Below are 22,529 nucleotides of genomic sequence, written 5' to 3'. Positions count from 1 at the left end.
TCTGTGTTTAAGCACACAGACTGAGGTTTCTCATCAGAGCACATTTTGTGAGGGTCTAATGTGGGGTTTCAGGGCCATTACAGGTGGAGCAGGAGGGGTGTTTGGAGCCATGGCGCTCATCTTTGAGACGAAATCTCAGACAATCACTCCAATTTCAATTAAATGAACTGGGCTGCAAAGAGAAGAGGAATTTGTGTTTTCAGTTTCCTTTTATGTGCAACAAAAGCTTTAACAAAAGCCAACATGGTCTTTTTAAATTAAAAAGTACAGTCATTTAAAGTTTTTAAATAATTCAAAAGGCACACAAAAGCTTTGTAATCGAAGGGGAAAAAGTCATTTGAAAGAAAAACATTTAATCTTCTAAACAAAGGAGCTGTAAACATTTTCACTAAGTTTTTCCCCCTCCTCTTTACACAAACGAAAATATTTGCACTGATAAATACGTTATATTATCTAAAAAATAATAGATTCGAAAGTAATTTCTGACAAGAAATATTTTCCCGGTGGAACAATCTGCAGTTATAAAATTTCATGCAGCATTTTGGCTTTTTAGGATAAAGATCTCCCTTCCCCCTTTACCGTCCCACTTAAGCTTGGTTTCGGGATTTTATCCACAAAGCTGTACTTATAGGAGCATCCTAAAAACCTCAATCTGTTACAGCACCGCTATGAGTTTGAGGGTAAATGAATGCGACACGCTGTGGAGTATTGGTAATACACTGACAATTTGTATGGGCGACTTTTTGGGAAGAGAGGATCTGTATGTGAATGAATGGGACTGTGCTGGAGTGATTAAAAACGACACAGTCAATACAAAGTCTGGTTATGACACCTTAACTGCACATATACTGAAATGTGTTTCTTAAGATTTCTTTAAGCGAAGAACGCGAACAAAATCTGGGAACACATACCGTCGGTAGGCTAGTTGATATATTTCAGCAGTTGGTTAATTGAGCCATTGGAGAAGTATCTATAATCAAAGGTAGCCAGGGAAAAGAAAACGTAGGTTAAAACTTATTTACAAAAATGTGGAGAATGGAAACAGACTTTGAGCACATTTGCGTTTGTGACGACGCTTCCTTCAGTTTAGCGGCTGACGCCATCTTCTGGTGACATAACGACTTCGCGCGAGGCTAGTTGTAATTTTAATTTATGACATTAATTATTTGTTACAATAAATATATCATTATTGTTATTTAAAAATCCTGTATAGACGAATACCTTACAGTTTTGGCTACAAAATGGTTTTGAACATTTGTGGCACAGTGGCACCGAAAAAGATAGTTCTTTGATAACGGTTTGACAACAGACGGTGCGATGGGGCAGGTTGTCACATTGAGCTTGTCATTACACTATTAGCTATAGACATTCTAAAGCTAAATTTAAACAGTAAAACAGTTAAAACACAAAACACAGCAAGCATAAACAATGTATTATTATTATTATTATTATTATTATTATTATTAAATATTAGTATTTCTTTGTCTATTGATTGGTAGGGAGCTAAGTGATTCCCAAACTTTTTCGAACTCTTTTGTAGCGAAAAATATTTTCAAGGCCCCCCACCTTTTTTTTTTTTTTTTTTTGTGTGTGGAAAGTCTCTTATGCTCACCAAGACTAAACTTATTTATTAAAAATACAAGTAAACACTGTATTATTTTGAGATATTGTCACATAGGCTTAATCCTTCAGAAATTATTCGAATATGCTGACTTGCTGCAAAGTAACCATTTCTAATTATTTTAATGCTGAAAACACTTAATATTTTTGAGGAAACTATTTCACGATTCTCTTAATATTAATATTTGAAATTGTCCTAGAGTCCCGGAGCATGGATTTGTAGTGTCGCATCGCGCCTCTCGCGTCTGGTGTATTTGTGAAATTTAAGTTTATTCATAATCTACTTTATGTTTACCTGACACTTGTAGTGTTTTCACAAACTTGTCACTCACATGCTTAGAGCAGAACCTTTTATTTATATCCCTACAATAGAACTCTGATTCTTCAACGCCATCTAGTGGTCTGTTATTGATACAACCACAACTACGAGCACTCGAGCGGTGCTGGGGACCTGTTTTTATACAGTCTATGGTGGAGACTAGTAGGCACCTTTAAAGAAAGAGAGGAAGTCATTTTACAACTAGTCTGTAATTGGTTCACTGGAAAGCGTATCTTTTGTGCTTTACTTCATTTAAGCACATCAGACATCATTTTGAGGTTAAAAAAACTGAACACTTACATGAGTTAAGAAATGAAACTGGGTGAATCATAGTAAGAGAGAGATGACAGTTTTATAACGTTTTTTTTTTTTTTTTTTTGATGAAGCAAAAAACTCTCATCAAAGAGGAATTTTATTTTGAATTCCCCATCATGTTGAATGTTTGCTCTCCTTTTACTTACATAGATTTACAGTACAGACCAAAAGTTTGGACACACCTTCTCATTCAAAGAGTTTTCTTTATTTTCATGACTATGAAAATTGTAGATTCACACCAAAGGCATCAAAACTATGAATTAACACATGTGGAATTATATATGGAATTATATACATAATAAAAAAGTGTGAAACAACTGAAAATATGTCAAATTCTAGGTTCTTCAAAGTAGCCACCTTTTGCTTTGATTACTGCTTTGCACACTCTTGGCATTCTCTTGCAACAGTCTTGAATGAGTTCTCCGAGAGATGCTTAGCACTTGTTGGCCCTTTTGCCTTCTGTCTGTGGTCCAGCTCACCCCTAAACCATCTCAATTGGGTTCAGGTCCGGTGACTGTGGAGGCCAGGTCATCTGGCGCAGCACCCCATCACTCTCCTTCTTGGTCAAATAGCCTGGATGCCTTTAGTGTGAATCTACAATTTTCATAGTCATGAAAATAAAGAAAACTTTGAATGAGAAGGTGTGTCCAAACTTTTGGTCTGTACTGAATATCAGTTCACTGTAAAAGCATTCTGTCTTGTTCTAGCATGTCTTAACAATATGCGTTATTATGAAAACCTGACATTGTGAAGGAGAAGATTGAATTGTGACTTTCAAAGAAAACCAGTATGTATTCTTGGAATGTATTTTTGATTAGCAGGAAAAATAGCTTTTCAGACTGCGCATGCACCAGCTTTTGCTAGTAGGAGAGGAATTAGTCATTTTACAACTAGTCTGTAATTGGTTCACTGAAACAGCGTGTCTTTTGTGCTTTACTGTGAATTAAATAAAGATGTGTTTGCCCCACCCTATGACAACGTAGTGAACGTGCTTGTTTTTGAAAATTTATGTTACCAATCAGATTAAAAATAACCATAACAACAGCACACGCATAAAACACAGTAACAATACTGCCAATGATAACGTGTTCACACTGTTATGTAGTTTATAAGTAAGTATGTTATAGTCTTTTATGGGATAAGAAAAATAATTGCTGTTGTTCTTTCTCTAAAGTTCTAAAAATAAAAAAATAGGTGTATCAGTCTTCTTTCATCATTCTATTTTTCTCTTTTTATCTAAGTCTGCATGTTACAGTAACACTTATAAAGAAATAGGATGTTAAATGTAATGAGTCAGAAAATATTTTTGCTGAATAGCTATGACCCTGTGATATTGGCTTTAAAAGAGGAACAGCACTCAAGCTACTTTACTAGTTATACCCAGAGTCTAAGACAGGTCTAGACATACTGAAGATATTCTTCTGAAGCAACATTGTATTCATTGACCTGGGTGCATATCCGCTTAAAATCCATTGAAAAACAAGTTAGCAAGTGAATGTAGACTGAAATAAATAATGCAACTTCATTTAAGCAGAACATCAGACATCACTTTGAGGTGAAAAAAAAAACCTGAACACTTGAGTTAAGAAATAAAACTGGGTGAATCATTGTAAAAGAGATGACAGTTTATAATGTTTCTATTTTTGTAGAAGCAAAAAACTGTCATCAAAGAGGAATTTTATTTTGAATTCCCCATCACGTTGAATGTATGCTCTCCTTTTACATACATAGATTTATATCAGTTCGCTGTAAAAGCATTCTGTCTTGTTCTAGCATGTCTTAACAATATGCGTTATTATGAAAACCTGACATTGTGAATGAGAAGATTGACTTGTGACTTTCGAAGAAAACCAGTATGTATTCTTGGAATGTATTCTTGATAAGCAGGAAAAATAACTTTTCAGACTGCGCATGCACCAGCTTTTGCGTTCACATGCGTTTCTTCTAATGTGAGGTTCACAGGCAGCTGGATCCTGATCTCAGCGCAAGCATTCAACAATGCTTAAGGTTAGCAAGTATTTCCTCTCTGTATTTCTTTATATGATTGTAATGTAATTAAACATTTTTGCAAAGAGATACTAATAGTAACAAACAGTACTTATTTTTTTTTATATATATCAGTAAACCGTATAGATCTTGTGATCATAGATCATGTGTTGTACATACACTTTTGTAGACAGATGACATTATTTTTCATTATTTCTCAACCACTTCCTTTTCTGTGTCTGGTTTGCTTTTAACAGAGAGAAGTCAAGCCGTACTGGAATTTGTCAGTCAAAGTTTTGCATGCGAAGATCCATCAGTCCTATGACTACCGTGAGACGATTTGTCCTCTTAACAGCAGCCTAATATATCCATTTACAAATGTACATTTTTCTTTTTAGCAAAAGAGTAAAGTATTATTGCAATAATAAAAAATAAAGTGTGTACAAAGTTTAAAGCAAACATGTCTAAACTAGTTTGTGGTTTTTATTACAAATGTGTGTTGTTACTTGAACTTGCGCTACTAGTTACTCATGCACTATACTGTATGTAGTAGCAATCTTTTTTCTTATCTCAAAGTCTAAATCAGTATAGATATAATACTTTGCTTACGTAACAGATTTTTAAAGATGTTTCTGGGCTTTCAAAAGCCTTTGTCCTAAAGTTTTATAACCTCAATTCATGAGTATACATGCAAACAAATAGATTAACACTTACTGTAATTCTGTCAGCCAACTTAGCAACTTTTCCAACACCACCTCAATTTCTTTTTAGTGTCTGCGTCTGACTGCTATGTCATCCTGAACTTACCCACGGCATCGACCCGTACAAATCGCACCAAGACTATATCAAATAGCGATAATCCTGAATGGAATGAAACTTTCAATTTCAGAGTGCACAGTAACATCAAGGTAAACCACTAAGATTTTGTCTGATCTTAGAATGTTTTATTCTATTATATCCTATTTCTAACCCCCGTTATTTACCTCTCCAGTAAGATGTGTCATATGAACAGCACTTTTCTCTTCTCTATACACAGAACATTCTAGAAATCTTGATCTATGATGAGGATCCATTAATGAGAGACGACCAGTGTGCCACTATCCTATTTGACATCAATAACCTCACACCTGGGAAAAAGGAGACCAAGTGCTTTAGAATAAATGACAAGGTCAGTGCTATATGTAGAATTCATAACTAAACAGACATTTTAACATAAAGTAAACACCTAGTTGACAGAACCCTTGATATTTGATTTGTGACTACTTTCTTTTTCAGAACAAGGATGAACTGTGGGTAGAGTTTGAGATCACTACGAGGTGAGTGAGTATGCCTTCTGCAGTTCTTGTGATTATTAAAAAAAAAATAGGTACAAGTGTGTACCAGTTGAATATGCATGTCTATACACATAAATCTGAAAGTGTCCGTTTTGTGTTTCAGCTCTGAGCCACCAACGCCATGCTTCTCTAATGGAGTTTTGGTGGTACGAAGCTTTACTACAGTTTTCTTATCTGTGTCATGTGTTGCAGACAGATGATTACAAATTATTTTCTGATATACAATATAAGAAGGTGTCTTCCTAAAAAGCTACAGTTTTAACAAAGGCTACATACAATCTTAACTAAACCCTCAAAAATATATAAGATAACCTTTATCAGATGAGCGTTATGCTTTGCTTTTAAACAGGCAGGTCCTTTTTGTGAGCTGAATGTGGAGATAGACAAGCTTCTAAAGAAGACTGAAGGTAAATAAAGACATTTTCATTCACATTTCCCATGCAAATGCTTAGATATTAGACAGCTGCTGAGAATTCAGTGGTATTCAGAAATAACTGTGAAAGAAAATGAAAATGCTCTGTTCTATAAATTCATTTTGAAAACACATGTAATCCTAGATTTAGGTGTTTTTTGGCTTACTCCCTGTGTTTTCCAGCAACGCAGAACATGGTGTTAAAACTGAAAGGGGCATACAAAGAGGATTTCGTGATCTCAAATTCTGAGGAGAGCTCCAGCTTGCTGAAAACGTTACGTTACTTCATTAACCGAGACCTGGAAACTGAACTTTTTCTGACCTCAGATACTGTTCTCAGCTCAGAAAATGTAGGTCATCCATGACAACTAGCTTTCCAATTTTATTGCAAATTGCTGTAAAATCTCCCACATACTGTACAATGTATTACTTATGGAACAGTGTGTATGTATACTGTGTCTCACATCATAGCTGGTAGATTTATAAAGCACATGAAACAAACACAGTTTTGCTTGAAATGTTTGCTTGAACATACTTTTCTCCAGGTTGGGACAGTAGTAGTGGATGCGGCTGTTCCAGACCCTGTGGACATTGGATTGACTTCTATCCCTTTAAAACCATTACCAGCCAAACAACAGATGACAGTCTCTTGGCCTCTGGGAGAGGTGAGTTATTTATTCATTAATATATTAAATCTGAATTAGCGCTGTTAAACGATCAATCGCGATTTATTGCATGCAAAATAAAAGCTTTAGTGTACATAATATATGTTTGTGTACTGTGTACACTGTATGTATTATGTATATATAAATTCACACATATGCATTTATATATTTCAGAAAAATGTAAGTGTAAATACAGGTAAACATTTAGAAAATAAATACTCTATGCGTGTGTGTGTTTATACTCTATATACAGTACATAATAAATATACGGTATTATATTTTATAAATTAAATATAAATTTGTATAAATTAGGTAAACAAAAACTTTTATTTTGGATGCAACTAATCGTTTGACACCACTAATCTGAAAGTGACGCTCCAAGAATGTTTTATTGATTAATATATTAACACATTATAGAGTAACTAAGTACTATCAATTTCTCACCATCTTTTCTCATATTTAATATATTAAACAATCGTGTATTTATACTCATATTTTGTGCATTTTAAAAGAAAGACTTTTCTTTTTTTTCAAAGAATAAGGTTGATCTGCAACTGAAAAGAGATGATCGGTAACAAATCGTGAATTTTTTCACATCAATCTTCAGTAGTAGTTTAATAGTAAATTGTATTTTGAATGTATTAAATGAAATATTGTTAATTACAATACTATTTATCAGCTTTCATTTCAAATCCACCCTAACCTCAGAATTAAAAACGGTTTTGTGTGTTCTGAAGCTCTGATGAAGAGTTGGATGTGCGTCTGGATTTTGATATCCCAGTGGAAGAAAAGAATTTTCTGGTGAAGAGAAAAAAGGTTGTGTCACAGGCCCTACAGAAAGCCCTGAAGCTCAGCTCTGCACCTGAGCCCAGCAAGGTACTTCAGACACAAGCACAAATCACCCACATACTCAGCAAAGAACTGAGGGATGTTTTCCTGCTGTACAATATGCAGTCAAATCTGAGTCTAATGTTGTATAGAATACAAATACCCAACAACAAATAGACTAAAATGTAATTCTGTGTTTGATGTGACTCGTCAGGTCCCGGTGGTGGCTGTGGTGTGTTCCGGTGGTGGGAGCAGAGCATTAACAAGCACATACGGTAGCCTTCAGGGTCTGCAGAAGATCCAGCTTCTTGATGCAGTCAGCTACATCACAGGGGTTTCAGGCGCCACTTGGTGAGAATAAAGAGTCTTAGTGTATTTTTAAACATGACTTTGTTTCTAGACAGACTGATAAAAACCATGTGTAGCATTTTTCCTGTACGTCAGCCGGTCAGACTGTATTTTTTGTTTAATTTTCATATTTCAGGGCCCTAGGCTCTATTTATGGAGACCCTAACTGGTCAAAGGGTGGCTTTGACAAGTCTATGGAGTCTATAAAGAAGGAGCTCTCTAAAAAGGTGCACAGTATGTTTTCCTCAGAGCAGCTAAAGGAATACAAACAGAGGATGGAAGAGCGAGAGAAGGAAGGACACCTTGTGTCTCTCATCGACATGTGGGGTCTGGCTTTAGAGTATCTTTTCCAAGGGAAGGTAAAAAAAAATAAAAAATAGCACAAATTGTGTTTGCTGTCAGTTTTGACTGTCTGTTAAAATTTGGTACACAATATAATACACTTTCCTTTTACAGAAGCCCATGGGTACACTATCTGGAATGCAGAAGACAGTGTCTGAAGGCCAGAACCCTCTCCCCATATTCACAGCAGTTAACCTAAAGCAAGCCAAAACAGAAAGTATAACAGATGCAGGTATGTACTAATAAAAATGTAAGTGCCTTTCAGCTTCTTGTTTCAGACTAAGACATGAATCTGAATCATATTCACATATAAACAATGTATATAAACAACACATGGGTGGTAAGTTCATAATAGCGCAGTATTAACTGTCAAACAAAGAACACAATTGTGCTTAGGTGCGCTTTCTGTAAAGAGCATAATTTGTATAGGATAGATACTGCCTGCTGTACTGGTCTCACACGTTATTTGAGTCAAGGTGGTATGATGTCATTGGGCGTCGATGTATGTTCTGCTTTGTTTTAAGAGTAACAGTAGTTCACTTAATAATATACTAAATTAATATTATAAAATGTTTACATACAAACTGCTTTGCAATTGTTTGAACAAGATAGTGTTCATATAATCAAAATGTGGTTTTTACATATCTGTTGGTTTACCTATCTGTCAGACAGTTTATATATTATAAACTCATACTGTCTAATAAGTAAACCAGACTTTCTTATATAGTCAAAGGTTTGTTTTGTATTGAAGTTCATGGCATTTGATTAAATGCATTCATTTGGAACAATCTGCAATGTCATTTAGTTAAGGCATGCATATTAAGTATGGTTAAGGTAGCTTGAGGTATGATAGTATAATTCTGTAATATAGGCTAATATAAGATACCATACCAAGTGTTTGTATTATACTTGTAGAGTATATATAAGGCATCCAGGTTTTATTTGACATGTAATTAATATAAAATGTCATTTAAAAGGATTCAAAAGTCATAAATGCCTGTTGTGTTGTATAAAATGAAAATAAATGTAATTTGGTTATATTAATGTTACATTGTAGCTGTTGCACCTTGTGCACTTTATAATTGTGACCAGTCAAGTACAAATCTGCCTTTATATTAATAAAACTTCTTCAAGTGCTGAAGTGATGTGCAATGACTGTTGGATTAATTTCAGTATCAGTTTCCTGTGAAGTGATGTACAGTATTAATAACTGTAAGAGACTATGCAGCAACTTTTTTTAGATTAGGACCAGAAACCAGAAACAGAACATTTTTAGATTAGGTTCACTGTATGCTTAAGTAAGGTAGCTTGTAGCTTGATGTTTTGCGAACAAAAGAGCTTATAACAGATCAATAATCCTATGTTTATTTCTGTTTCCTGTTTAGAATGGTGTGAATTCACTCCATATGAGGTTGGATTTCCCAAATACGGTGCCTTTGTACCTGCACAGAATTTCGGGAGTGAATATTACCTCGGTCACATGGTCAAGAAACTCCCTGAAACGGGATTGTCCTTTCTTGTAGGTGAGTTTGAGTGCATGTGCGTTTATGCACATAATGAAAACATGAAACAAAAGAAAAACTGAAGGCCGTAAAAAAGAGAAGGAGAAAGTGGCATTTTGCACCTCGAATCTAAAAAAGTGTGTTGCTTTCTATGACCAATAGGGGGAGTCTACATCTCTATTTGAACATGATCCTATGCTGTAAGCAAATTATGTAAACTGTAATAAGTCAGAATTAATAAGTGCAAACACTGTGTGTGGTTTTAAAGGAATGTGGAGCAGCATTTTCTCTATAAATCTGACGGAAATCTGGAATCTTGCCACAGGAGTCAATCCTTCCTGGATTCCTTATGGTGGAGAAGAAGTGAGTAACACAGGTGAGAGTTTGTGATGCATTTCAACCCCTAACTTAACAGTTTCATGATAATTCTAAGATTTCTTTCTTGAGCAGAAAGTCGGCATATTAGAATAATTTCTGAAGGATCATGTGACACTGAACACTGGAATAATGGCTGCTGAAAATTCAGTTTAGCCTTCATGGGAATAAATTATATTTACATTTGTGTTTACAATGTTAAAGATTAAATTGTGACAGCATTTCACATATTACTGTTTTATTGTAGTTTTGATCAAATAAATGCATTACATTATCATCAGACTTCTAAAAAAAAAAAAAAAAAATCTTAACAACCCTTTTGAATGGTAGTTACATTGTGTGTTTAATTATTATACAGTGACATGATGCAACTGTTTTCTTGTCTACTTCTGTAAAGAGACTGATAGTAAACCATCAGCACTTGGCACATATCTGATCAGCCCTGTGACTGACTTAGCTAAAATGCTGTGTGGCTTCATGACCAGCCGCCCCATTGTCAGCCAGATGTACAACTTCCTGAGAGGCTTCAACATGCACTGCAGATACAACGAGAACTCAAGCTTCATCGCATGGAAAGGTCTAGAGCTCTGAGTGTGCATTCTGTGTTTGTTATATTTATTCTTCACATGCACTAAATTATTATAATTGGTGTTATTTCTTGCATGTAGATGTAATTTGGTGATGTCTGTCATTGTATGAAATATAACCAAGGCTGTTTATACCTAAATAGCTGATAGTGTTTGCAGTCATTCATAATATGTATGCTCTGTCTACAGAAGCACACCCAGATGCCTTTCCTAACACCATGACTCCAGCTGATCCTGTGATAAGTTTAGTAGATGCTGGATTTGCCTTAAATTCAGGATTTCCTCCTTTGGTTCACTCTCATAGACATGTGGATGTTATTCTGTCTCTAAATTACTCATGGGAACCAGATCAGTTTAAGGTGAGGACCTGGAAGATTCTATGAGTTTTGATTGAAGTGCAAATATCAGGAACTTAAAAGAAATTGGTTTGTGTCCAATAGGTCATAAAGCAATCCCAGGAATACTGTGCTGATCGGAAGATTCCATTTCCAAAGATCGATTTCAAAAAGGTGGAGTCAGAGCCACTGAAGGAAGTTTACGTGTTTGAGGATAAAGACAATCCGGAAGCTCCCATAGTGCTTCACTTTCCCTTGGTCAATGTCTCATTCAAGCAGTTCAAAGCTCCTGGTAAGCACTACCATCACTCTTTACATCCCATCTGCCATATTCCTAATAGGAATTTAATTGCTTCTAAGGCAGGACTGTATTTATATTCCTCAAAGTTCATAACAATACAGCACTTTTAACTGTTTAATTGCAGTATATTGTGATTGGATATTTCTATTGTTTGGTACATCAGCTCACATATCCAAGAATGCACATCATTGTAACAATGTTAATGTAAGATTGTGTATGTCTGGGGTTTAGGAGTGAAGAGGGAGGGTGAGAAGGAGCGGAAGGAGGGAGCAGTTGATGTTGAATTTAACAGTAGCACCTCCCCATATCTCACCCGCAAATTGACTTACACACCAGAGGACTTCCAGAGTCTCATCAACCTCACTTCCTACAACATCCAAAACAACAAAGATGTCATTTTGAATGCCCTAAACAAAGCATTAAACCGAAAAAGAGAAAGGCAATCAGGTGATGATAGTCAAGGCAAAAAGGAGACGGCAGCTGTAGGAAAGACCAGTTCAGTGTCTACACCTAAAACAGGATTTAAAAAAATATGAAAGACTGAAGCACAGTCATCTGCAGCACACTTACTGTGAAGAAAACCTGCATCCTTAATGTGGTCATATGTCGTTGCTAAAAATAACATTATTTTGGGTATTTGGTGTAATTTTGGTGTTTTTTGGTGTTTTGGTGGTCCACAAAATGTACATTACTGTTGCTCCTCCATGCAAGGAAGAAGGAAAAGAAAGGAAAAATTGAAATTACCTCTTTAATGAAATTAAAGTTGTCAAGAATACTATTAAATTAATTTTTTGTGTGTGATTATATACTATTCAACATTAGCTTCACATAATTTATTTTTAAGAAGTGGATAAGGAATTAGCATCTTTGTTTCTGTACATTTCTGTACATTTAACTTGTCACAGTCATTTCTATCATTACAACTCTATTTTCTTCATCAGTAATTCAATACAAAGTGTTCTAAAACATCCAATAAACTTTATCAATCGGTTGTTGAAACTTTTGCACTGTTTTGATTCTTTTCAACAGAAACGGTTTAATGAACAAAGACCACTTATCTTGCAACACAGTTAAAATTAATTCATTAATTAAAACTATTTTATTTTACTGACATCACTAGATATTAGACATTAGCCCTCTGGCCAAAGACTTGCCAGCCAAGCTGATGTCAAAAGTGTGCAAAATGACTCTTTTCTTTTTCTGTTTATAGAAACACTCATGACAACAGTATTTTAACAATATTAGTAGTAGAGACATGTTATGAGTGGTGTCCCACATATAATATATGTGGCAGGTTCTTGTGTTTAATATGACTCATTTACTTAGAAAAAATAGTTTTTTTTTCTTCCTGAAATTCTCTTTTGTTTCAATGTAGAGTATCGTTGGGGTGTGACATAATTATGCACTGCACGCGACGTCACTAAATAGTTTCACTATAACACTAGGATCCTAAAGTCTTCCCTGGATTCAAAGCAGGCTTTGCAAGGTATGAGCAAATGTCAGCTATACAAACACACCACACTTCTGAAAACATCAATGGCCAGTAAAAGAAACAGTTACTATAGATTCAGAAAAAGAGCATTCTTATAGAGTTGAATGATAGGGCCTTATTCTAGAATTAGCAGATTATTAGATAATCAGAATGCTATTTTAGAACCTTTTCCACATTATGGAAGCATTTTATACCGTACATAATCTGCAAAAATAACAACAAACAATACAACATCAATGTTAATAATAGCTAAATCTTCTCAGATTACACCTTGAATCAGAAGGAGTGTTATGACTACATAGCATTTGAATGAAAGAAGGCTAGGCGGGTATTCATGGGCATGGGAGGGTTTCCATAAACATTCCTTGTAATAGAACTGAAATCTTTTTTCTTTTTTTAAGTCTTATGAGCCTGGATGTGTCACTGTTGTTTTTATAATCAAAGACAGTCCACACCAGACAACGTATGCAATGTGGGCATTTAGCCATTGATAACTCATCTTTTCACTATATCTTAAAGGTGGAGGATGATTGCAAACAGGGAGGAGGTTTTTTGATCCCAACCTCAACACTATAAACAATAAAACAAACACTATCAAATATTTCATCAGGGTGCGAAGGGCTGGAGATAGACAAGTCTCCCAGGTTTTCTGGGTTATATTTCAGTTGTGAGACTAGAGAGATTTCATCTTTTGATTTGAGACTTCACTGTAGGCCTGCTGAGGAGAAGACAACAATGCTGAAGGTATGTCAAATTTCAAGCAAAACTCAAACCCTTTTTCTGAAGAAGACTAAATAGCTTGGTTTTCTAATCATTTAAAAAACCTGATTTTTATGTTCAAATGTAATAAAAACAATAGTATTACAAAACTGCTAAATTTTAATGAAAACTTAAGTACAAAGATTAACGGCATTAACAACAATGTTATATTGTTTACTGAATACATGTTTATGACAACAATACACTGACTGAAATGCTTAATTTATTGGAGTATATTTTATATATTTCATTATTTTTCTTCCTTCAAACTTCACTTTTAATTGAATGTCTTCTTAATATTTATTTGTGAAATAAACCAGCAATTAAAAAAAAAATGGTTCATACACTATATTTTCTTTTCAGTGATAGTATATTGTAATACATGCTGCCTGAAGAGTTCACTTCAAATGAGTGAAATTAATTCCCATATTCCATATAAGCTTACATAAAATATATGTTGCAGTTACAAATTCAGATGAAAATACTGCTACATCATGTCATTGTGTTTCACAGAAAGAGTTCATGCCGTACTGGAACCTCAGTGTCACTGTGCTGCGGGGAAAATTCAGTCGGTCTTATGACCTTTGTGAGTCCATCAGCCCTCAAAAACATTGCAACTTGTCATGAAATATTGATGAAAAATCCTTTAAATCAACGTGTTCTGGGTGTATTATGTGTTTGTTTGCCTTTTCTGACTTTGATTTACTGCATACTACAGACTTCATCTATCAAGTGCTTAGTGTAGCTCAAACTTTGCTCTCTCTCCAGTCTCTAAATGTGACTGCTACGTCGTCTTAAAGTTACCCACGGCCTGCGCTTGCTGCCATCGCACCAGGACTGTGAAAAACAGTAATGCACCAAATTGGAATGAAACGTTTCATTTCAGAGTTCACAGTGGAGTCAAGGTGAGCAAATCAGCTTTGGACACTTGCAAGAAAACTCTTTTAGTGGGAAAAAAATGTGCTTGTGTATATTACTTAGGGTTTTCTTAACTAAAACATTTTATTGTGACTGTGCCTTGCCCTTTCAATCTCAGCTGACAGCATGAAGTGATTCTCCACCCACATTGTTCTCGGAAAAAAAGTGATGAATGACATGCTGATGTCAGTAACAGTCAAATGCTGCTACTGTATAACCGCAAACTAATTCTGTATAAAATAATAATAAGAAATTACCTCATATAAATCCCCAAAATATTCCCCCCATGGCTTTATCAGAACTGCTGCCGTGTATAAACCAGAATTCTAGAATGATTTTATTTAGTTGTTTTGCTTTTCTAAAGTAATTAATACTGTTTGAACTTGAGTAGAAATGCTTGGTTGTGATACATGTGATATGATAGGTTTGCAAAGCAGAATTTTGTCATTACGTTTTAATCCTCTAATGTAGAGCAAGAGAAAGAGGGAGCTTTTGAGCTAAAATAAATTTGCCATTTTGTTCTCGTGTGATCAGAACATTCTGGAATTCCACATATTTGATGCTGACAAGTTAACGAAAGATGACTACTTCTCCACCATCCTATTCGACATCGATAACCTCACGCCTGGCCAAAAGCAAGCAAAATGCTTCATTACAGATGAGGTATATTATTTGATGATGAAACTATCATTTTATTAGATTTTTACAGAGTCTTTGAAGTGGACATGTTTCTATGTCCATTACTTTAAATCAATGTATGAAAGAAAGAATTACAAATGTAATACACTTTTTTTTTTCTCCAGAAAAAGAGTGAGCTGTGGGTGGAGTTTGAGATGACTGTGAGGTAAAATGAGAATTTAACAATCAAAAACAATATTAGTGGTGTAATTAACCATGCAGTAAAAAAATCATCTCAGTTAAATCAGTCTGAACGAATCTGTATCTGAACGAATCTTATCTATTCGTTTTCTTTTTCAAGATCTGAGAAGCCTGAACCATACTTCTCTAATGGAGTGCTGATGGTGAGAATATTTTACACATACTTCAGCAGCACATAAGGAGCAAGTTCAGGTTTCCATAAATCACTTTGGAAATAAGTAGCACTCTCAATTTTTCTGTTAATTTTTAGGCAGGTCCATTCTGTGCACTGGATGTGAAGGTGGAAAAACGTCTAAGGACTAAAGGTGAATAGAAGAACACAGGGTTATTTCTGGGTTTAGATCCATACATCTATACTTTTTAACAAACCTCAATCAGATATTTAAATATATTAGAGTCTGTATAATAGCCACTGAAAGCTTGAGTTGAATTTAAGTGATAATTTTATTCCACAAATACAATTTGTATTTGGTTTTATATAAATATTTTTAAGGTGCTGCATTAAGAACAGTGCCAAAATGATGTGAAATTTTCCTCTGTTTACCTCAGTGGCGAAGGACATGATGTTAAAACTGCGAGGCGCTTATAAGGAAGACTGTTTGATCCCAGGCTCTGAGGAAAACCTCAGCTACACACAGAGCATTCGCTACTACATCAACCGAGACCTGGAGACTGAGTTTAGTCTCATTCCACCAAAAGTGTGTCATTGATTAAATTGGTGATTTCTTAGCAAATCAGTTTATCAATATCACTAACAGAGAGTGTATAATGCTTGTTTATGTGTTTGCATGATAGTTTGTCCAGGCTGGGGAAGAAGTGGAAGGGATAAATTCAAAGATTGCAGACATACTGTCATCGGTCCCTATTAAACCATTACCAGCCAAACAACAGATTAAACTCTCCATGCCCATTGGAAAGGTGGGTACTGGTAAACTCAATTGGAAGACATGTCTTTTTTCAATGTTTCAAAAAGAACAGCTAAATAACTGCAACTCTTTTAGGATGAAGTGGATCTGCAACTAAGCACAGAGGGACGGTAAATAATTTGAATGGCTTATCTCTAACAGTTTAAAGAAAGTGCTTTGGCATGTAATCCATAAACCGAACTTTAATTATTTTAATTGTGTAATTAATTGTAGTCAAATGAGACAAAGCACTGTAAACCACCAACATTTCCTCAACTGGTTTCAGTCTGATTCCTTTCATTTCTCAGAATAATCCTGTGTGTGTGTGTGTTTTGAAGCTCTGATGAAAAGTTGGATGTGCGTCTGGATTTTGATATTCCACTGGAAGAAAATAATTTTCTGGTCAAGAGACGCAAAGTCGTGTCACAAGCTCTTCAGAAAGCTTTGAAGCTCAGCTCTGCACCTGAACCAAGCAAGGCAAGAAAGCAAACACAAACTTGAGTATTAACACATTCAATTGAATTGTTAAATGTGAGCCAAAATCATAACAACAATAGAACCAAAGACTACTTCAGTCTGTGTGCATTGAATTGATTTAATGAATGAGTTTCACAATTTGAGTGGAATTACTGAAATAAATGAACTTTTCCTCGACATTCTAATTTATTGAGAAGCATCAGTAAGATTGATGTGACTGTTCAGGTCCCATTGGTGGCTGTTGTGTGTTCTGGCGGCGGGACCAGAGCAATGACTGGCACATTTGGAAGCCTAAGAGCTCTTCAGAAACTCCAGCTTCTTGATACAGTCAGCTACATCACAGGGATTTCTGGCTCCACCTGGTGAGTATAAGGAGCACTTCAGGTCTGCCCAACTCTAAAATAGTGGTTGTCAGTTGGTTTTGCTTCAAAACCCAGAACTTATTGGAGATCATTAAACATCAAACTTTCTTTCATTGTCTCATAGGACTATGGCTTCTCTTTATGGTGATGCTAACTGGTCAAACAATGACCTAAATGTGGTTTTGGAGTCTGTAAAGAAGGAGATTTCAAAAAGCGTGTTTAGTGTATTTTCCATTGAGCAGCTACTGCACTACAAAGAGAAGATGGAAGAGAGAGAGAAAGATGGACACTTAGTATCTCTTGTCGATATGTGGGGTCTTGCTATAAAATACCTCATCCAAGGGAAGGTACTAAACACCCTTGATATCACAACTTCAAAATACTTTTTAAGCAAAAATAAAAACAAATACAGTTCTCCATCAGAAACTTGAGAATTTCTTTTCTTCATCAGAAAGAAATGGGTACACTATCTGACCAGCAGATGGCACTATCACAGGGCCAGAACCCTCTTCCCATCTACACTGCTCTCAACATGAAGAATGGCAAGAAAGGATGTACCATAGAGACTGGTAAGAATGGATTTCATTTACTTTGGCCGGTTTAATATGCTTGATGCTCACTATCCTACAATATAAGGGTCCATTATCTTTATTAATAAGTTAATTATGTTTATTCCTTAACAGATCAATTATTTGTATTAAGAGCAACTAGAAGTATTCACTGTAGATATGTTGTCCATGGATCTCTTTGTTCTTTTCTCATTCAGAATGGTGTGAGTTCACCCCATATGAGGTTGGATTTACCAAATATGGTGCCTTCATACCTGCACAGAATTTTGGGAGTGAATATTACCTGGGCCACATGATCAAGAAACTCCCCGAACCTGGAATTTACTCTCTATTGGGTAAACTAGTGTAAATATTATAATGGTTGATGAATGTATTTTAAGTTAAAGATAATGACTGGCAGTTCAAAATGTGTTGTGTTTGCAGGGATATGGAGCAGTGTTTTCTCTCTGAGTCTGACTCAGCTTTGGAATACTGTCACTGGAGTGATTCCATCCTGGGCCAGCAAGGTTGGGGAAGAAGTGAATCAGACAGGTAAAAAGAAGGCAGGGGCAATGAGTAAGACCACCTGAGCAAATAATCCCTATGCAGATTTCAAAAGTTTGGTTGCCTTTCATCACAAGTACCCTTGTGAAGAAGCAGTATGCTAAATTGTACTGAATATGAACCAGCAGTCTGCTTTATATATATTAAAAATATCTATATGTTACCACTTAAGTGTACTTAAAGAGAGGACTCTGTAATTTCTTCACACTTAAGTACACTGCAATTTGTTATGATCTCAGATTAAATTTGACATTTTAAATCATTATGTTTTAGTATTCTTTTGTCCTGCTTTAAATAAGTACAACCGTTTTGATGTGTTGTCCAACAAGCACATGCAGAGTACTTAACTATGTGATATTACATTTAATATAATTTAAATGTACTCAATTTGAGCTTAATCCACACAATGCATTTGGCATTACACTTTAACCTTATTTCAAAGACAGTAGAAATTAAATAAATAAATAAAACATGCAATCAAGTGTCTAAAAACATTAGTAGTAACTGTAAGATACTAATCAGCAAGTTAAAGTTTTTTCTGAACATTTTTGGTCGCACATTAACTATGATTTTGCTTCAGTAAACTCCTAATTGGCTGCTTATTAATAGTTAGTAAGGTACTGTAGTTGTTAGGTATAGGTGTTGGGTAGGATTAGGGATGTAGAATATAGTCATATGTGTTTTATTAGTACTAATAAATAGCCAATATGTTAATAACAGACATGCTAATAAGCAACTACTAGTGAGATTTGGACCCTGTATTAAAGTGCTACCACATTTTTTTAATATGTAAAAACTACTCAGACTGAGTAAATACATTACCAGCTGTGATTACAATTTTGTGATGGCAAATATTCTGTTTTATGTTTGACTTTGTTTAATCTATATGCAAACAATGACATTTTTTTAATCCTCCCTTGTCTGTAGACAAAGATGACAAACCATCAACGTTGGACACACTTGGGGTCAGCCCTATGACTAGTTTGGCAAAAAAGCTGAGCAGCTTTTTGACCAGCCGTCCCATTATCAGCCAAGTGTTCAACTTCCTTAGAGGCTTCCATCTTCACAGGAACTACAGTGAGAACTGTGCCTTCACCACATGGAAAGGTCAGAACATCATTTATGTTGTCGAGTAGAGTCTAATTAGTGTTATTCACCTTTTGATTCAGTTTAATCAAACTTGGAAATGATTAATTATAAAGTGGACATTCTGCAGAAACACATCCAGATGCCTTCCCAAACTCCCTGACACCAGCAGACACCACACTTGGCCTAGTGGACTCTGCTTTTGTCCTGAAGTCAGGATTCCCTCCTGTGTTACGCTCTAACAGACATGCGGACGTCATTTTGTCTCTGAACTACGCTTGGGACACGGACCAGTTCAAGGTGAGGGAGACCACAGAGGCAAAGCAGATTATGAAGAGAGTGGGATGAAATTACATTCTGTTGTTTCTGTATTTGTCTATAGGTCATAAAGCAAACTCAGGAGTACTGCGCTGATCGCAAGATTCCATTTCCAAAGATTGATTACAAAAAGCTGGAGTCTGAGCCGATTAGGGAAGTTTATGTGTTTGAAGATAAAGAGAATCCAGATGTTCCCATAGTGCTTCACTTCCCCCTGGTTAATGTCTCATTCAAGCAGTTCAAGTCTCCTGGTGAGTGTTATTAAAGGGATAGTTCACCCCAAAATTCAAATGCTAGCATCATCTACTCACCAAAAAGTAGATCATTTTAAAATATTCAAACTGTTTTTCCGTGCAATTATAGTCAATGGGATCCCTATTGACTTCATTGTATGAACAAAAAACACTGAGGCACTTTCATCGTCTGTGATCTGCAGATGAAAGCAAGTGATATAGATTTTGAATGACACATGTGTGGATGAATGATGCCAAATGATTTTCATTTTTGGTTGAACTTTACCTTTAAGAATCTTAGATAGAGATTCTCCCTTTGCATGTAGAGAATTGATTACGAAATGTATTTTTATGAACTAATTGTGTGTGTTTTTGTGGCAGGAGTGAAGAGAGAGGGTAAGGCAGAGATGAAGGAAGGAGATTTTGATATTGACTTCACTAGTGCGTTCTGTCCATTCGCCACTCACCATCTTACATACAAACCTGAGGACTTCCAGAAGCTGACCAACCTCACCACCTACAACATTCTGAACAACAAAGATGTCATTTTAAACACACTGAACAAAGCGCTTCAGAGAAACATGGAGAGAAGTTCTGCTACAAAAGTGTCAAAATTCTGATTTGATATTGAGATGAGAAGTTAAAGCTGACAGCAGAAGCAACTGGAGAGTGATTTTTTTTGTATATATTTGACTTTCACCCAGAAATATCATCATTCACCACCCTCATATTGTTCCAAAACTGTGCAATTTCCTTTTTTTTTCTGTACAGCATCATAAAAAGTCCATTACAGTAGTCCAAATTATGCCATACTTGCCATTTTCCAAGTGTGGCATTATTTCATCATAACAACTTTGATGCTCCTTATTTGAATAAAGCGAAAGTACATAATATTTGAGAGACGTGAGAAGGTTTTCAGTAAATAATGGCACATCTTGTTCTTTTCTATACATCGCAACTTTCTTGGTGCTTTTTTTTGTCATTTTTGAAGCTTGAAACTCATTGGACACAAGTTAAATAGATTGTATGATAATGACCAGAACATCTTTTGCATTTCAAGGTAAAAATAAGTCATGGAACATGTCATTGATGTAACATTGATGTGACATTTATGAGCATTTATTCAAGTAGACATTTTATATTTGGAGATAAACAGATGCTACATATGTACACTGCTGTTCAAAAGTTTGGGGTCAGTAAGATTTTGTACATTTTTTTTGGGGGGAGGGAGTCTATTATGCACAACAAAGCTGCATTTATTTGATCAAAATTTAATTTAAATTAAAATACTTTTCTACTTTAATATATGTATGTACTTTAATATGTTTAATATATAACAATAATTTGGTCATATTATTAAATTAACAGATAGTTTGCTATGATATATATATACATTTTTGGCTTCACATTATTTATTCAATTGTTTTTTGTTTTTTTTTTGTAAATTTGTTAGTTGTAATGTTGCCACCAGTTTTTTTTTTTTTCAGCAATTTTTAACAACAAAAATAGTATTATGTTAAGACCACTACTTTGGTATTACCGTATTTTTCACCTGAGTCTAAGTCGCATCAGTCCAAAAATAGGTCATGATGAGGAAAAAAACATATATAAGTCGCACTGGACTATAAGTCGCAGTTATTTAGAACCAAGATAAAACATTACCGTCTACAGCCGTGAGAGGGCGCTATATGTTTTCAGTGTAGACTACAGGAGCACTGAGCAGTATAGAGCGCCCTCTCGCGGCTGGAGACGGTAATGTTTTCTCGGTTAAATTCTCTTAGTTCATTTCTCTTGGTTCATGTCAAATTAGTTTTGATAAATAAGTCGCACTTGACTATAAGTCGCAGGACCAGCCAAACTATGAAAAAAGTGCGACTTATAGTCCAGAAAATACGGTAATTTAAGCACAGGCTTTGTATTCCAATACACGGCAGTTACTGAAGATAATGCACTTATTATTTTGACTGTGTTTCTCTGTGATCCGGTAGTGGACACATATTATGAATACATACCAGGTAATTCAGCCCAGGGTGACTCATTTACTTAAACTGAAGCTTTTGCTATGATACCCTTTTGTTTTCCTATAGAGTGTCGTTGAGGTGTGCCAAACAGTATCTATGCACTTCACATCTATGACATAACTAGTTTCACTATAGCACTCTAGAAACTTCCCTGGATTAAAAGCAGGCTTTGCAAGGGCATGAACAAATCGACTATACAAACAAACCATACTTCTGAAAAATTGCGAGAGCAACGTTCTTGTGGAGTTAAATAGGGAGGTTTGTCCACCAAAACACACACACACACACACACACACACACATATTAATATAGAGATGGAGGATGATTGGAAACAGAGGGAGGAGAATTTCATCCACCCTCCACACTTTAAACACAAAACACCATTACATATTCTATTAGGGTGGGTGAGGCTGGAGATAAACAAGTCTCTCAGGTTTTCTGTATTATATTTCACTTTGACTAGTGAGATCTTCGTTTCATCCTTTGGTTTTGAGACTTCACTGTAGGTCTGCTGAACCGAAAACAACAATGCCGAAGCTCACAGATATTTGACTCTGATGAATTAACCTACTTCTTTTGTAGCATTGCTATTGTAGTTTAAAACCACAAATAGCAGCTTTGTGAACAAGCCTTAGGAGCTTGATCAAGGATCCGTCATGACAGGGATTCCCAATCAGGAAAGCAAGTTCTTGGGAGCA

The 22,529-nt window shown here is 35.5% G+C and overlaps 2 protein-coding genes across 2 annotated transcripts; both read left to right on the top strand.

Moving 5' to 3' along the window:
• The first annotated feature begins 4,189 nt into the window (after positions 1-4,189).
• On the top strand, positions 4,190-12,254 carry LOC127975981 (cytosolic phospholipase A2 zeta). The gene is made up of 20 exons (XM_052580069.1): positions 4,190-4,261; positions 4,498-4,570; positions 5,012-5,148; positions 5,277-5,408; positions 5,516-5,556; positions 5,678-5,720; positions 5,924-5,981; positions 6,170-6,336; positions 6,532-6,651; positions 7,188-7,222; positions 7,389-7,527; positions 7,694-7,830; positions 7,964-8,186; positions 8,284-8,401; positions 9,555-9,692; positions 9,940-10,047; positions 10,444-10,623; positions 10,823-10,992; positions 11,074-11,260; positions 11,501-12,254. The coding sequence occupies exons 1-20, from the start codon at positions 4,253-4,255 to the stop codon at positions 11,803-11,805; spliced, it is 2,520 nt and encodes an 839-aa protein (XP_052436029.1). The 5' UTR covers positions 4,190-4,252; the 3' UTR covers positions 11,806-12,254.
• A 1,242-nt stretch (positions 12,255-13,496) lies between these two features.
• Positions 13,497-20,430, top strand: pla2g4f.2 (phospholipase A2, group IVF, tandem duplicate 2). Its single transcript, XM_052580117.1, has 20 exons — positions 13,497-13,505; positions 14,034-14,106; positions 14,289-14,425; positions 14,973-15,101; positions 15,242-15,282; positions 15,418-15,460; positions 15,568-15,622; positions 15,867-16,015; positions 16,113-16,235; positions 16,319-16,353; positions 16,561-16,699; positions 16,925-17,061; positions 17,186-17,408; positions 17,513-17,630; positions 17,828-17,965; positions 18,054-18,161; positions 19,107-19,280; positions 19,390-19,559; positions 19,642-19,828; positions 20,192-20,430. Exons 1-20 carry the CDS (start codon positions 13,497-13,499, stop codon positions 20,428-20,430), a joined length of 2,427 nt encoding a protein of 808 aa, XP_052436077.1.
• Positions 20,431-22,529: the final 2,099 nt, after the last annotated feature.

Source organism: Carassius gibelio, chromosome B17, assembly GCF_023724105.1.
Source record: "Carassius gibelio isolate Cgi1373 ecotype wild population from Czech Republic chromosome B17, carGib1.2-hapl.c, whole genome shotgun sequence".
NCBI lineage: Eukaryota > Metazoa > Chordata > Actinopteri > Cypriniformes > Cyprinidae > Carassius > Carassius gibelio.
Note: the sequence above shows the minus strand (reverse complement) of the source record. Positions and strands in the feature narration are given on the sequence as shown.